The 18,487-nt window shown below is 35.3% G+C and overlaps 1 protein-coding gene across 1 annotated transcript in view; it reads right to left on the minus strand.

The window, feature by feature from the left end:
- FBXL17 (F-box and leucine rich repeat protein 17) overlaps positions 1-18,487 on the minus strand; it is a 495,516-nt gene that overhangs the window by 304,045 nt on the left and 172,984 nt on the right. Inside the window, exon 6 of the mRNA XM_047090120.1 lies at positions 13,343-13,473. Within this exon, the coding sequence (XP_046946076.1) occupies positions 13,343-13,473 (131 nt within the window). The remainder of the gene's footprint in view (positions 1-13,342; positions 13,474-18,487) is intronic.

Here is an 18,487-nt window from a genome sequence, read left to right on the forward strand (position 1 = left end):
ATTCAAGTTAGAAGGAAAACAAATGGAAACTGCTTTTCCCAAACGAAACCAGTTCTCAAAATACTGTAATAAATCATGGAGGAAATGCTCCCAGACTTTATTTAACAGGCAATAAAACCCTGAGGCAGGTCCGATTAGTGTGCTGTTATGGTAAATGATAAGATGAGCACTGATACATATGTCAAAATCAACTACTACTATTAACTGGTTTATTGATGTATAGTTATTAAGGTGATACTTAAAACTAACAATAAAAGCATTTCAAAAATGAAAAGATCCTCGCTTGTATTTGTGGGATTTTTGTGGTAGGTATTAAGTGCCATTACTTACATATGCCCTAGAAGCTATGTCCTTGTAAGACTTATTATTAGAAGACACAAATGCTGAAGGTAAAAATATGGTGATTAAGCTCCAGCCACAACACTTCCTTCTAAGAGAGGGTCTCTTCCTTTTCATTTCTCCCTAATGTGACAATTGACTAAAACAGAATACACTATTAAAACTATAAAACACCTAAAATTGTTTTTACTATAGGAATTGACCACTGAACAACCAGATTTGAACCACAATGGTCTGTTTTTTACACAGATTTTTTAAATAAATACAATACAGTACTATAAATGTATTTTCTCTTCCTTATGAGTTTTAAAGTAATATTTTCTTTTCTCTGGCTTACTTTATTATAACAAGACAGTATATAATACATACAACATAGACAAATTGTGTTAACTGACTTCTTACGATCTATAAGGCTCCCAGTCAATGGCAGGCTATTAGCAGTTATATTTGGGGGAGTCAAAAGTACACACGCCAATTATCAGATGTGCAGGGGGTCAGCACTCCTAACCCCCACACTGTTCAAGTCTCAACTGTATGCATAAAATTGAGACCTTATATTTATGTATTTTTAAATCTATATTCACACTGTTCCCTTCAGACTCAAAGCTCGTATGACACCAGTAGAGCTGTCTTTTTTCCCACGCATCTTTTAGATGAATACTCAAGATTAAATAGTATCATGAGAAACTGCAAATGGATGTTATTTTATTGTAATATTTATTTCATTCAATGATATTTATTTTATTATAATGCTATTTAGCTAGCACTTCGATTCAATAGACTCCACTGGTAGATTTAACTGCTTATGGCAACCAACTATATTTTTAAACTCAGAATAAGCTGTTGGAGGCAGTTTGATAGATGGGATTGAGGTCAGACATATCTACATTCAATCCTGACTCTGCATTTACTAGCTGTGATCGTCAGCAAGATACTTTACCTCTGTGAGTTTCATCTTAGTTCATCTATAAAACAGGGTATAATGATACCTATGTCATAGAGTTAATGTGATGATGAAATAAGATAATAACTAAAACACTCTTGGTACCTTACCTAACAATATAAAATTCTCAACACAGAGTTGCTATAAAATCTCTGTAATTAACTGCTGTATAACAAACTACACCAAAACTTAGTAGCTTAAAAAAACAAAACAGGGGCGCCTGGGTGGCTCAGTCGGTTAAGCGTCCGACTTCAGCTCAGGTCACGCTCTCACGGTCCGTGAGTTCGAGCCCCGCGTCGGGCTCTGGGCTGATGATGGCCCAGAGCCTGGAGCCTGCTTCCGATTCTGTGTCTCCCTCTCTCTCTGACCCTCCCCCGTTCATGCTCTGCCTCTCTCTGTCTCAAAAAAATAAATAAATAAACATTAAAAAAAAGAAAAAATTAAAAAAACAAAACAAAACAAAACAAAACAAAACAAAACAAAACAAACAAACAACAACAAAAAAAACAGCGCTTATCTGCTCACTACTCCATGGGCCAGCAATTTGGACTGGGCTTAGCTGAGTAGTTCTCCTGGTCTCATTCACTATACAGGACTGCAGGAATCCAAAGGCTTGACTAAGGCTAGTCTTGGTGGCCCTGTTCACATATATGACAGGTGATCCTTGCTGTTGGCTTGCCCTCCATCTCCATGTGGTCTCTCATCTTCAAGAGACTGGCCTGGGCTTCTTCAGGTGATGGCAGCATTCCAGAAAGGCGAGAACAGAAGTTGCTAGGTCTCTTAAGCCAAAGCTTGGAAGCCTCAGAACATAATTTCCACTATATACTATTGGTTAGAAAAAGTCACAAAGCCTGCCTAGATGCAGAAGGATAGGGAAATGGATGCTACCTATGGATGGGAGGCTAGGCAGCATCACACTGCACAAAGGCATGCATACAGGGATGGGAAAAAGTTATGGCTGTAATTTGCAATCTTCTGAAGGGTGCAAAATAGTGACAAATTCTTACAACTTTAAATAATTGTAGAATTATTTAAATTCTTATTATTTAAATAATTGTAGAATTATTTAAATTCTTATTATTTAAATAATTGTAGAATCCAAGTTTGTAGAAGGCCAAGAAGTACTAGGTTGAGTTTTCCACCAAACATTTCTTCTGCTGCTTCAATGAAAGATTTCAAAAGATACCCAACAACCAGTCCCAGTGACTGATATCATCATGTAAGTTTCTTTGGTTGCTTTTCTCGTCTAAAGCTCCTCAGCACGTTTCTATTGAATTAATCAATACATTTATTTTCATCTGACTTGATGGCTTTACCTTCAACAAGCAACTGTCTAACTAAAGATTCCACAACAAACAGCATCACCAAGAAATTGGGATGGAGTATGAAGTACTTCTAGAGACTACGAAATGTGTAAAAGAAAATAAAGAAAAATCTATCACTGTAAAAAGTATATACACATTTGTTCTTCTCCATGAAAATGATCATTAGAGAAAAATTTAGTTTTGTGATACAGTCAGCTAGCTATTCATCCTGAATTCAGGAGAAATAAAATAAAAAGAAATAAATTAAGAAAACAATTTTTATATCTTTCATCCAACAGAAAGTATAATGCCAAGCAAAACTTGAAACTTATCTTTAAATTATTGTGTCAAATCTCATTTTAATGAATATCTTTCTAAATTTCTTATCACAGCCTCGGAAAGTCACAAAATGATAACTGCTACCAAGACTTTCTTTAAGATGTGTGTCTCTGCAAGATTTATCTTGAGCCACAGTCCTTAATACAATAAAATCTGTTTGTTTTGGAGAATTTCATGGGGCAGGATATGCCACCAAACACACTGAATGGTAAGAATTGCTCCTTATGGAAGGAGAGAGGTGAAAGAAAGAGCTACTTGCTGTTTGACAATATGGTGAGCAGAGGAGGGGTCGGGTAATGGCTAATTCCCCCACTGACATTTCTACATTTTCCAAAGAAGAACTCATTCCTAAACTTGCCATTTTTTTTTCAGCTGAGAATCTGTTACAACATAGCTTCATAGAGAAACAGTTGGAAACTCAAGTAGTTTTCAATTTTAGACAAATTGATGCTGCCAAAATTATAATACTCAATAATGGAAAACTTCAATAACATGAAGTGTGCCTAATCTGGTTTTTAAGACATTAAAAATCCTGATTACTTTATGAGAAGCCACATGAGAAGCCAAATACACATTCGGCTAGAGGAAATATCACTAGCCGGTGCCATCTTCGGTGGCTAGGTATTTCTTCTCCTATGTGAACAAGGCAACTTAGCATGCATATTGAAATTAGATAATCCTAACTGATAATTAAAGATTAAAGATAACCCCATGCTACAGCTCCTGTACAGGTAATCTACTTCTCAATTTATTTTTGTAGGAAATCTTGTAAATATCTAAAACACTCTTATTTTGCTTTAATTATTTCGCAGCCCTACACGAGTGATAGATACACTATATAGGTTCGTATGGAATAGTTACCACTTTTGAAAAATAGTGACTATTCTAACATTCTTTAATTATACTGCTTACTAATCTTAATTGCCACGATTTCAAAAGACAGTTCCAAAGTGCATCTTGAACAAACAGAAAAGCAATTAGCCTAAATTAATTGCTTTGCTGATGTGATTTGCAGTAGGTATGCTTGGTGGTTTTGAAACTCCTGCCAGTGCTTTCACAACTTGATGTTCTGATGATTTTTTAGCCTATTTTTGCACCAGAGCAATTAACCAGATAATTGTTCTAATGTGAACCTGGCCTTAATCAGTATGTTTAGGTTCATGGTAGCAATTAACCAAATATTAAACATACTTTAAAGAACAGAACTTAAAAGTGCTACAAGACGAGTTAAGAACAAAACTGTGTGTTTTTTTTTCCCTCAGACAGTCATACTTTTCTCACCAAGAAGCAGAAAAAAGCTGTAACTGTCTCCTTTGCATCTTTTCAATTAACACAAGGTATCATTACATATGAAAGGCAAGTGAAGTTTCTGGTTCTTCATTTAGAAGTATTCCAAAGACCCTATTAAAAGGGCAAACCCAAGGATTCAACATTAAAATCCTATTTATTGTTCAAAAAATGAGGCTACGAGTTTCAGATAAATAGCATGCAATACATAAAGCAAGCTCTATCCGAATCCAGACAATGACATTAAATCCTCACCTTATGAAGTTTCAACTTTATTCAGAAATAAATAAATCTGGAAGAAAGAGGGCATTTGAACCAACCGCCTGGATTTCAGCCAGAGTTCAAGCCAAATTTAAAGGCAGATTTATACATCCTACAAAAGCAGAATTTATAATTCTTGCACCATGCAGGTATTAAATGGCTTCTCTGAGCTGGGCCCTACACGAGATGCTAGGGGTGCTGCGATGGGGGCAGGGGACCCAAGATGAAGACACAGGTCCTCCTTACCAGGAGAGAAACTCATACACAAAACATTATGCAGCCACAAAATGATCTACGCCACCAACAGAGTGACTGCTGTGGATTCAGCCAGACAGTAACACGATACAGCACTTCATTACAACCACCATCATCATTTCTTCTTTTCTTTAAATATAAAGAAATTCACATTCAATTTAAGGGAAATCATCAGTAGTGCAACCATAACTGTTAATGAAACAAGTCTGATCTTTTGGCTTCAGGAAGTGAGGAGTTATTTGATACTACTTTAAATTAAATATTTTATCAGCTGGGGAATAATATACCTAAAACCTTTCTGTTTTCACGAAGCAAAGGGTTCAAGCTGCAAGTACTCTGTCATTCTTCATGTCTCCACGTCTTCGTGTCCTCTTTCTTAATTTCTGAAAGGACTGTCACACAGAAAATAGCCCAGGCACATATGTGTCAGGTCTGCCATTTTTAATTATTACCAATCAAATTCCAGCAATTTCTCCTCTGGTTAAACATGTGTGTACCTATCTGCTAAAATATTTCTTTATGCCACAGTTCATAAAATATTTTAGGCTGATGCAAATCCCTTGCACTAAATTAATAACTAATCACAGGAGATATTTATCATCTCAAGCCTTTTACAGGAAAATTGTCAGATTTAATCACCTTTCTCATATTTTCACTATTTACTAGGCTTCATTTATCATACATTCAAAAATTTTGACAACAGTGCGTTATTTTAATTACCATTTCTGGTTGGGGATTAAGAAAAAGACAACTCCTGGGGGAAATGGAGAAGGGAGGGATGGTCCTAAGTTTGTCCGAGCAATCAATAAACGATTACCATTTTGTCAATAAATGAAGATTTTCTTCACTGTTGGGAATTTTAAAGCAGGTTTGAGGTTAGGAAGCCTCTAAATCCATGAGCATATAGCACTGCATCTATCATCGCATAAAACACATCCCATTCTTCCCATAATCTGATCATGAATTCGGATTTTATACTATGCAAGACATATGTTTTTTTTTAGTCCCCCAAACTGAATGATTAATGTATGTTTACTTACATTTATATTGCCTGAAAAACACAAAAGCAATAGCAGTGTTTAGAGTACCACATCCAGGAAAGCTAGTGATACACTTGTATGGTAGCTCTGTTAATTATTATTTACAGAAATCTTTACTTATGTATTTATCACACAATAGGAACCACACACAAAGCAGAAATTTAAAGTTGCCATTACATGTCAGAACTACCATAAAAATTCACATTATTCTGTAAGACAAAATAATGTGAACATGGAGAATCAATAAGACAAACTCATCCACATCAAATCCAGCTTCCATCCTATCTTCAGAAATGCAGTTAAAAATTAAAGCAAACTGAGACATATACATCTCATACAGATTTTCCTTTCAAGTGATTTTGTTAGGTTAAATACTTTTGAACATATATCAATTAACATTTCCTTAAAAATGAGACTTAGCCACTAGATGTACTAAAAGAACAAATATCCAGTATCACTATGTACCAAACAATGAAAAAGTTCCTTTCATTTGAATGCACTAAAAATGTCATCTGAGGATAGATGCACAAATCATTTTATCAGAGACTTTGCCTTTTGTACAAAAATATCATCAGTTTTGTGAAAAATCACATATACGGGGAAACCGGTACAGACTAGTTATAGCAATTATTTTTTGTCAAAGGTACTGAGACATTCAATGAACTTCCTTCTTTTTAACCCAGAGACAACTTACTCAAAATATACACCCAGTATTCTCCTTTACTCTGCAATGGTTAAGTATTTGCTACAACTGTGAGGGAGCTTTTATAGATAATGAAATATCTGTAAAAACAAATGTGTGTCAGCACATGCTTAAATAAATCCTTATTCAAATTTCATTTGTGAAATTCCTGTTGATACCAACTATGAACGAGGTGTCGTACAAGACACAAAAATGGGCAAGACTTTCTACTTCTCCTCAAGGAACTTAGTATGAAATGAAGAGTATTTACAAATAAAGCCAGTGGGGAAAATTTGCTCTTCATTACAAAATTAGCTGTTTTGTAAATCCACTTTATGTACACAGTAAGATATCCAAAACTTGTCACCTATCAAATATCCCGAAGGGAAAAGAGAAGGTAGCATTCTGATGATGTTTAGAGTGATCAAGCACAGCATGATGCCTGAGATAGGATGACCATATAATTTATCACACACACCAGGACACTTTGGACCACAGAAGGGAACAGTGAAGCACAAATGCTAAACCTGACAGAATTTCAAAATAACAAGAATGGGCTGGAAATGTTCTAGCAAATGAGAACACTAGGTCACTCCAGGTCTGAGGCAGAACGAGGTACTGGGAGAACATGAGCCCCTCGTGGTTAGAGCTTAGACTTTGAAAACATATTAAAATGAATTCATTTTAATATGGATTCATTTTAATATGTTCTACCACTTACTACTTGTGAGCTATCTAACCTCTCTGGACCTTAATCTTTTCATTTGAAAACGGGGTTAATTTCTTCCTCAGGGCTGTTGTAAAGACAAATGAAACACTGTGTGTAAACACTTAGCACAGTGTATGGCACAAACTATAATAAATGATAGCTATTATTAGCTATCTTCATTATCCTTGGTCCAAAAAACAAAAGGGAGAAAATATTATACCCTCTGGCCTCTCTAACATTACAAGAACCAATCACAGTTTTAAAAAGATGGTCTAATAGATAGAAGGACACAGAAGACATATTTACAGATAGCTTGAGCATCTGAATAGTAGTTACTCTAATATCATACTATTCTTTTAGGGACGGTCTTACAAATAATTGTGAATATAAAAGAGAGTGTCAAAAAATATGCCAAGCTTAAACAAGTGTCACTAGCTCAGAAAGACTCCGTTCTGTCCCTAGAACTCCCTCGGAACTCAATAAAACATTTCTTATTCTTTTTGCAAAAAATATGAATATCAGAGAAAGCATACAAGATTATTCAGATTACAAAAATATGCTAAAATTCAGTTGCACAAAAGCTGGAGCTGACCATCCCAGCCACAATATTAGGCACCAAAAGTATGCAGACGGAGTGCTCCACATACTCTACACACGCAGGGCAGTGCTGCTGTAAATGCCACCACAGCGTTGCTTCAATAGTCAGTGTTATTTTTGCTGCCTCTTTATTTCCAAGTTTTCAGACTTTTATAAGACAAAATTGTTCAAACTTCACACCACTCAATACTCCAAGGTGAAAAGTATTCCTCTCCTCCAGACCACTTAACTTTAATAGAAAACAAAATATTCTCAAACTCAAATTCAACTATGCCTGCTGGATTTAATGGATAGGTTTGTCCCCCCTGGGCAATCTTTAAACCTCAGTCTCTAGGAGAATTAAGTAATATTAGGGGATTGAAATGAAATAAAATTCTAAGTCCACTGTGACATGACATTCACAGGAAGATGGTAGATTATCCACCCAGTCCTCGAACACTTATAAATACAATATATAGCATATGCTCACAAAACAATTCTTAGAAATAAAACACAATGGGCACTCAGCAAATAGTTTATATCACCAACACCTGCTCAAATCCTCTCTGAACTTTATTTCTAAATGTCACCGTTTTTTATTGAATCAACGGAAATTTGAAAGAAGAAACAGAATAAACATCCAGAGAAGATCAAGGGAGTTAGAAAAATCTTTATAGAAAGCCTCATTGAGTTTTCCATGAGCCAGGGCGCTGTCAGTCTCCCTCAAAGGGGTGGTGGAGTAATCTGTCATTCTACAACTTCAACCTAAGTACACCTAGAAGACTAAATAGGGCTACCCACAGAAGAAGAGGAGAAAGAATAGTATTAAGATTTTTCTCAATGCTATAAACAAAGAAATCAAGATTCAAATACTGAGCACTGAAAATAAATTCATTTCATTTTAAAATAAGTAACTTTAAATCACAGCCTTGAAGTTGGAGGGAATTTAATAAACTAGCTCAGCTCTCTTTGTAATTCAGGAAACTTTTTTTAGAACACTCTTGTTTGAACACTGAGTGGAAGCGTCCATTTTGGATGGCAGTGGATGAAATTAAAGTGTTTAGCTAATTTTAAGCTGAATTCTGTCTCTTGCTGCAACTTCTACCCTTTGGCCAAAGCTCTGATGCCTAAAATAATGAAGAACTAATTTAAGTAGACCAATTAACTCTCTATTGTCTGTTAATATAGTTTGTCAGACTGGACTTAAAAAGAACGATTTGTTTTGAAATAAGAAATACCCTTTAAAAACCTCTACATTCTTGATTTTTCAGCTTGTAGACTGGGGATAGACAGATAATACAAAAAAAAAGGACAAAAGTACCACACCTGGTAGGAATGGTGGAGGACTGGAGAATCGCCAGAGAGAATAGCCTATTTGTCTTCCCAGAAAGATTGAGTCCAATGTTGCTAGATCTGCAAATTTCCAACAGAGAGCCCAACTTCATAATTTTTATGTAAACTATTCCAATTTTTAAAGTGTTGGCAACCAGTTCAACTTTTTAAATATTTTATAGGCCAAACAAAGCAGCTTTATGGACTGGACTCAGCTGTAGACCACCAGTTTGCAGCTTCAACTTATTTAAAAGTGTCATTTAAAGAGAAACTATCCATAATTACTATTCTAAACACTAGGACATATAAAGTGAAATGTTAACATATTATAGATGCTATTTTATGTTTGAAAGAAATCGGTCACAATAGTCTAAGATTTAAAATTCTCCAAATTTTAGAATGTCCATTGATAGAATAGACATGAATAGAAGATTCACACAGCACAATTAACTCCTTTACATGAATAGCAGATTCACACAGCACAATTAACTCCTTAAAGAAAGTGTTCTCAGTTACTAATGTTCAACAAATTTAATACATTCAATTTTTTTAACTGCAAATTCAAAACATAAATCGCTAGCTAGGCAAGTTCAACTGGTTGGCAACATAACTTACTTTAACAACCAACCTGGTATTTATTATGTTTTGTGACTTTAGCTGATAGATGCTAGAGAAATTTTCATTTCTCTTATATTGTTATCCTAATTCATTAGCAAGCATGGTCAACTGTTAATGAGTGGATCATATATTTGATAATGGGTATACATATCATGCGATTGAACTTTTTTCAAGACTAATGTTAAAAACTGAAAATGGGAGATTTATTACGTCTTTAATAACCAATTTTAAAATTTTAAATAGTTTTTGTAAAGATCTATTAAAATCAAGTAGATTTCATTTAATTCTTCTTGGCAAAAAGGAACAAAAGAGCCATTATAAGCTATCACTAAAGATGCTCAGAACCGTTCAGTTTTTTACAAATCAGTTTGTTATATCCAAAGCATGCTGCTTTTAGACTCTGTGCCAAACATACAAAAACGAAGAAGACCAAATTGGATGTGAAATAACAAAAGATTTATATCAAATACAAATAAACATTTCACTAAACTTAGAGTCAGAGAGAGTAGGGTAGATATAACAACCAGACGTTTAATTTAAGTCACTGATAGAAATAGTGTCCTCTTTTCATAAACCACTTGGATTTTATTTGTATTCAAAAGCAATGGTAAATGTCAAATGACTACTAGACCATCCTTCTGAATACAAGAAAATATCATGCTGTTTAACTCTCTAAACACAAAAAGTGCTTTTAGAAAAACAAAGATAAAGAACAGCATGTCTTAGTCACACACATCGATAGAAGAACCAAAAAATGCTAAAAGATACCAAGAGCATAACAATAAAGACCTTCAATTACTACATATTTTAAGTTTTTGAACTTCAAAAGAAACCTTACAGATAAGAATTTTTAAGTTCAAGATAAATCTTATGTGTAAAGTTCTGAATATCAAAGTTTATCTTCATGTAAGGATTCCTTTCTTAAGGCTAGAAGCATTAAACATAGATCCTTTTCAGATGTACTACATATAAAACAACATCTAAAGTTTCTATTATACTTTTATTAGAAAAGAAAATAATGAGGGTCCTTTTAAAAATTAAGAAATTTACATATTAATGTCAGTTGTGTGTGAATCCCAACTATGAAATGGAAAATTGACTCATTAGCCACCATGTGCTTTTTCTCATTTGTCCTCACCCAGTTTTTAATGCAGCAATGATGGAAAAATACATCTGCTGGAAAAGCTAAAGAAAAATCATACAAAGGTCTAAATTTAATAGGAATAGTATGACCTTCCACTAAACAAAAGATCTGAAAGAATTAAAAGAGAACATGTATAAAGTGCCTATCAATTACCTGGGTAGTAAAGGTTACTTTCCTCCCTTCTCTCCTTACAAGGCTCACTATTATCTATCTCACTCATTAAGTCTTATGTCACCTAAAGAGAGCAACCTTTGAGAGCACGAGGGACTCAGTGCCCTACAGTCAGAGACACAGTACCAAGTATTTAGTAGGGGGTTAATAAATGCTTCCTGATTTACTAGAGGATAATAATAATGAACAAATGTAAAACAGACGCTAATTGATAGGCTAAATGCATTACTGCATTCCACTGCCCTCTATATGAAAGGTTACTAACCCATCTTGGCTAAGTGCTGAAATTATAATTAAGTCTGACGAGAAGTCCTAGATTTATACCAATATAATTACGAATATTACTTAGCTTAGTGATAGAGTATGGTAAGAACAATGAGATGAGTAATTTAGATGATACTGCAAAGTGGGTTTTAATGTTTGAAACTTCTATTACAGTACACAGGATAAGTGCAAGTAGTGTAATTAAAACCTAAAAGAGTCTGATTTTTAAAACTCTACCGCTCACCCTCATTAAAATGCATGTTTTCTCAATTAATCCAAACTTTTCCATTAAAAACATAAAAATACACTTTCATTCCTTGCAAATAAATCTCTACAGTACATATATTTAGGATCAAATACCAAATAACCATTACAGTTAAGTAGGAAAAAAAATTATTGAAATAGCAAGAGCTTTGAAAAGATGGAGCCTAACAAAGGAAAGGAAAGGAAAGGAAAGGCAAAGTGAGGGGTGCCCATGTTCTCATTTGTAAATATCCAGTTAGGACTAAATATGCATTTGAAGAGCCAGATGATTAGAAATCCCTAAATATCTTTATTTAAATGATATAAACCTAAGCAAAATGTTTACTTAGAAGACAACCTTTCTAATTATACATGGGCTGCTTCTTATTTACCTCTGTATTCTTTAATTACTGATTCTTCCACATATGTCAGCTACACAGAAAATTGTTGTGGAATAAAAGGAAATCATTTTCATAATCATTTTGTTGAAGAAACAGTTTTTTCCTTTCAATTCGTTGTATTACTAAGTAGTTTATCTCAATATTAAACTAAAGCAAAACATCACAGGATGTTTCTTTATGCACTTTATCTTATTAGATGTTATGAGAAACACTTAAAAGATTATTTTAAGATGTCATAAAATTGACTGTAGAAGAATGTTGATTATAAAGAAGAATTTTTTTAAAAACATTTTTATCAATTTTCTGTAGGTTTCAATATACCCTATATGGAAACTATTACTCAAAAACAATAAATACCTTTTATAAATGATGACCATGTGATCTGGATTGGAAAATTTTTCAAGAAAAATTTTACTAAGAAAGAGTCAAGTCAAAGGCTATCACATAACTGTAAGGATAATGCGGGTTAAGTTACAAAACTGTCACTAGAACTTACCATAATGGGGGAAAATGGAGTCCATGTAACTTTAATTTTAAGTACAAAATTAAAAGAGGAGGGGAAAAGTATTTTGATTTAAAACATTATCTGACACAAACTTAATAAATCCTATTTATGCAAAAGTATTTAAATTTAAATAGGTACTAATTTTAACTGAAATAGTACTTTCTATTATGAAAGCAAAATATTTTTGGTGGCTTATCTTTAAAAAAAAACAAAAACAAAATTTATCCCTCAAAGTTACTGGACCAACATCTTGTCTCTTGTCTGTATTTCAGAACCTACCTACATTAATCATTAGCACCGGAATAGTCCTACTCCACATCTGATTTCATTATAAAGAAGTCTACTCTCAAGGGCTCCTCCATCTAATTTTCTTTCATGCAATAGTTCAAAGAAAAATGGGTTTATCATTGCTTACAAGAAGAAAACTACCCATTTTATACATTTTGACACTATGTATTAAACTGTCCATCACGTGACTTCCATTTTTAAAACTAATTATATTGATGCAGAGAACAAAATGTCATCCTTGAGAAAGGACCTGAATGCATAATATTTGAAATCATTTCTTAGAATCATTCTCCTTGATAAGTGAACAGTAAATCAAGCACAAAAGTTGCAAAAATATTAAAGTAACAAACAATATATCCTGGATGGGTGACAAAGAAAAATTCAATAGACTGCTGTTATAACTGTTTAGGCAAACATTTGAATCAAAACGCATAAAACCTTGTTGTAAATATAAGCAGTGGATGGATTAAAAGTATACGTCTAGATGGTTTTCAAATCTTAAACATATCTATTTCAAAAGGCATGGCTACATTAAATTTTCCTTAAAATTGTCATGCCTTGTTATAATGATAATTAGTATTTGGTCAGTAGAACACATGTTTCCCTCTGGAAAACTGTTTTCAAGATGTTACAATGGTTACCTGTCATTTATGATCCAGTTCAGGCAGAGATTGAGAGAGCTAAGATTTTTGCACCTCTTGACAATTTCCATCACGGTTTCATTATCCAGTTCAGTGATATGACGTAGGTCCAAGCTGGAAAGATTTCGTAGCTAATGAGATAAAAAAAAAAAAGTGAAAGATGAGAAAGATAAATGCTACATTCATTCTCAAAATTTATATAGTTTATTACAAAGTAGAGTATCACACTGTATGATACTGAAAATAGATAACAGTCTAATCAAGTTAAACTCATTCATATAATATTTTATGTACTAAATTAGAAATGAATAGAGAAGTATATATATATATGAATGGCAATATATATATATATATATATATATGAATGGCAATAAATATTAAAATCAAATAGATTTTATTGACATTTCATAAGAATCAAAAATAGCAACATAATACATGGGAAAGCTGTTAAACACATCACATTAAGTACCTACAGTTTAGTAAGATTATTCTAACATTGTTCAATTTCAGATATTTATCTTCAGGATTATAACACCACTTTTGTATAGGTTTTTGCACTTTTTAAAAGATGAGATATGAGTAAGTGGTTAATTCGGAGATACTCTGGTGATATTTTATCAATAAACTCCAAATAGAACTATTACATGTAGTGTGTTTTACCAAGTGGAAAGCAATATAAAATGCTGTTTAAGTAAAGATTTTTCTCCAGGTGTCACCTTCCCCATTTCTCCCTTTTCTCTCCTCCTTTCCTGAGGTTTGTCTTCCCCTGATGTTTAGTCTCCAAAGAAAATTAATAATATCATTTAACCAAAGATGGAAATCATCCTCTTCAAAGAAGCTACAAATCAAATAAGGTATTTTTGCTTAATAACACGTAAAGAATTATTCTGGATGCAAGTGATAAACCAAGTAGCACCCCTTCCAAATATGTCTAAGCCCTAATATGTTACTTACCTGGCAAATGAGACTTTGCAGATGTGATTAAAGTTATGGATTCTGAGATGGAGAGATTATCCTGGATTAACAGGGTAGGCCCAATCTAATTACATGAGCCTTTATATGCAGACCACCTTTCCCAGCTAAAGTCAGAGAGATGTAATGGAAGGTGGTGTAGGAGACATTAGAATTGTGAAAGGGATTCAACATGCCTTTATTGGCTTTGAGTATGGAGAAAGAGAACTAGGAGCTAAGGATTGTGGGCATCCTCTAGAAACTGGAACAGCCCTGAGCTGAAAGCCAGTAAGAAATAGGGACTTCAGATCTACAACCTTAACTGAATTCCATCAAAAACCTGAAGGAGCAAGAAAACAGATCATCCATCCCCTTAAGCTGCTAGAAGGGAACACGATCCAGCCAACACCTTGATTTTAGCCTGGTGAGACCCGTGTTGTACTTCTGACTTATGCAGCTATGGGATAGTACATTTGTGCTATTTTATGCTATTCAGTGTGCGGTAATTTTTATGTCAGCAGTAGAAAATGAGTATAGGGCATTTCTAGCACTGTGAGGGAGCTTTCCCAGAACTGGCCAGTCTTCTCTATGCTTACCCTCAAATCCTTCCGTAAAGGGATCAGGTTAGTCCTTCAGGAAGCTGACCTGCAGGTGTAACCCAACCCAAAGGCCTCAGAGGAATGAGACAGTCAAGTTCCACCCAAAGGTTCATTGAGCTTCAATCCCAAGACAACCTAAGACACTGGAATCTCCACTGTTGTCAGGCTACAGGGAAAGAAATGCTCTAAAACAGCACGGTCCCAGAGAACTTTCTGATGATGGAGATATTCTATATCGTTGCTGCCCAATATGGTAACCATAGTCACATGCAGCTACTGAGCACTTAAAATGTCACCAATGTGAGGGAGGACCTGAATTTTTATCTTATTTAATTTTGTTTAATTTACATTTACTTTTTATATATGTATGTGGCTAGTGGCTACAATGCTGGGCAGAGCAGCTCTACAGAACTGAGTCCACTAGGCAGCACTCAAACCCTCTTTTCCACCTCAGCTCACAAAGGAAGTAGTGACACAGAGAAGGTTCACACAGAGCAACTACTCACTGCTCCCTGATATATGCTGCAGAACTGAGGAAAGAAACAGAGATAGCTAAGAGAGAGGAAATATGAAAATGTCCACAACAGTAGGTACATTCTTTCTAATTGAGACAGCAAGCTTCTGTACACTAAGGGCTGCATTCTGAAGATTCATAAAAAGATTTAGGAAAATGTCTCTATAATCAGCCTATAGGGTCAGATAATCAAAGCCACCAATCCAAAGTGAGACTCAGGACAACACTCCAGAATGGAGGCAGAACCAGGAAAGAAGAAATGGATTCAGGGGCACCTGGGCAGCTCGGCTGGTTAAGCATCTGACTCTTGATTTTGGCTCTGGTCATGATCTCACAGTTCGTGGGTTTGAGCCCTGCATCGGGCTCTGAGCTGGCAGAGCGGAACCTGCTTGGAATTCTCTCTCTCCCATTCTCTCTGCCCCTCACTGCCCTTTCTCTTGAAATAAATAAACATTTAGAAGGAAGGAAGGAAGGAAGGAAGGAAGGAAGGAAGGAAGGAAGGAAGGAAGGAAAAGAAAGAAAGAAAGAAAGAAAGAAAGAAAGAAAGAAAGAAAGAAAGAAAGAAAGAAAGAAAGAGAGAGAGAGGGAGAGAGGGAGGAATGGGTTCTAACAAAGTTCCTACTCAAGTTACCATGGTCTCAGAGCCTTACCAACAACAGAATATGATCGGTACTTGGCAACCAAAGTACAGAGGGAATGCACTCACTTTGTTAAAATAAAACAGACTGTTCTAACTACTTCAGTAGCTCCAGATAGCTCACCAGTCAGAATCAGGGCAGCCTCCCTGTTTCGCCTTCCCCAAGGTTCTCCTCATTCCTCTCTCTGATGACGAGAATCCAATACCAAGCCCAGGGCCCAGAGATGAGCTGCTCAGGCTCTAACATTCTGCCTCAAACGTGACTCCTGATCCTTATCCTTTGCCCCTTATATATAAGGCAGACTGGCATTAAATAAAACAACAATGATCAAAACTTTTCGAAGTATCTACAGGAACAAAAAACAAATACATAAAATACAAAACAAACAGCAAAGTATGTTTTTTTAAGTTAAAAAAAATGTTTATTAATTTTTAAGATGGGGGAGGAGCAGAGGAAGAAGGAGAAACAATCCCAAGTAGGCTCCATGCTGTTCGTGCAGAGCCTGATATGGTGCTTGAACCATCACCTGAGTTGAAATCAAAAGTCAGACGCTCAAGTGACTGAGCCATGCAGGCCTCCCCTAAGTTTTTATAGTCTTTCTGATATTACTAAAATTCTAATAAGGAATCAAAGGGCTAATACATATGTTCCTTATTATGTTTTCTTTCTGACATATCTCTATGTGATGGGCACAGAAACTGAAGTCATTCAGAGTAACAGTTGGGCATGGAACAAAATGGAAGGCTGTGAGTCAAGTGCCGAAATCTTTGGCATCCAATATCTCTATGAAGGAGCAGGAGACGCCAGGAGTATAAAAGATAGCAGTAAAATGGGAGACAACAAACACCAAATGGCACAGGTTTCAAAGTCTCAGTGTTTTATTAATTATATTTATTGTTATTATTTTTCATGAGGGTAGAAGATTGATAATCTGAAAGCAGCTGAGAGCAAAGATCTTGCCCCTACCTCCTGACCCTGAGAAACACAGTGAGAAAATAAACAAGTATGGTAGGAAGAATGCTAAAATAACCCAATGATCTAGGCCCTGGTATAATTCTGACCCTGTGTGTGAATAGGATCTGTGAATATAATGGGGGTATCTTCCTTATAAGGTGAAGCTGAAGGGATTTTGCATCAGTAATTAAGATGCCTGACCAGTTGACACTGAATTAATCAAAAAAGACCATATCCTGGATGGGGCTGACCTAGTCAGGGTCTACACTAATGGTCTAGAGGTCAGAGACATTCTCCTGCTGGTCTTGAAGCATTCATTACTCAGCCATATTGTGAGAGGAACTGCAAGAAGCCTATAGGAACTGAGAGAAATCCCTGCATGAAGGCCAGCAAGATGATGGGGACCTCATTACTACAACTATAGGGAATTGAATTCTGCCAACAACTACATGAGCTTGTAAGAGGATCCAAGTTCTAGGAAGAAATGCATCCCCAGTTGAGACCTTGATTATGGCCTTGTGAAACACTGGAAAAAAGGCCACATTGGAGTGTCTAGACTCCTGACCCTTGGAAATGTACATTGTTTTAGGTTCTAAATTGGTGTTAATTTGTTATGCAGCAATAGAAAATTAATACAGAACAGCTTCAGGGTTCTCTATCTTTGAAAAGAAGCCAAGTTTCTCTTAAGACAAGGGTAATATCTTTAACCACCTTAAACACTGAGGCCCACTTCCCTCCTTTAGATGTATATGCTCACAAAGGCATAGAAGGAGATGCGTGGTCCATTCAGCCTTCTCCTCTAGGTGTATCTTCAAAGGCCAAGAAAATACTTCCTGGGAAAATAGGCAACTCAAATTGGCCACTCCTGTTAGCTCCATACTGTAGTGAGGGGAGGTCTTGTTAAATTTTTCAAACCAATCCTCACTCACGGAAAGATGAATTTATTAGAATTGCTTCATGAAAATGTTTGCATATCCCCTGGGTTTTACTCAATTTGTATTTCTTTAAATTTTTTGTTTATTTTTTTGGGAGAGAGAGTGCAAGTAAGGGAAGGAAGAAAGAGGGGAGTACAGAGGATCCGAACTGAGCTCTGGTTGAAAGACCAACAGCAGTGAGCCCCATAACTCATGAACCACGAGATCATGACCTGAGCTGGTCAGACACTCAGCCGACTGAGCCACCCAGGTGCCCCCTCAATTTGTATTTTGTAAACAGTCACATTTCCTATAAATATCTTAATAGTGTAAGGACCTGTCTTTTTACTTTCACAAATCTTTTATTTTTCACAAGAATTTGTACAGGGACTAAAAAAAGTAGCTAATTGTTTCTTTGGTCAAGTTCTCTTGTTCTCAGTTAGGCAAAGATGAACTTGTACATATCAAGGATTAGTCACTGTTACATTTGATACTCTTATTATTAAAGCTCCTCTTAGTAATGTATCCTATACTTGTATTTCCTATATAAAAAATAACCATTTTCTTAAACCACA

This window comes from Lynx rufus, unplaced genomic scaffold, assembly GCF_022079265.1.
Source record: "Lynx rufus isolate CCGP_SWC_20201006 ecotype Redwood Valley unplaced genomic scaffold, mLynRuf1.p SCAF_1, whole genome shotgun sequence".
NCBI classification, from domain to species: domain Eukaryota; kingdom Metazoa; phylum Chordata; class Mammalia; order Carnivora; family Felidae; genus Lynx; species Lynx rufus.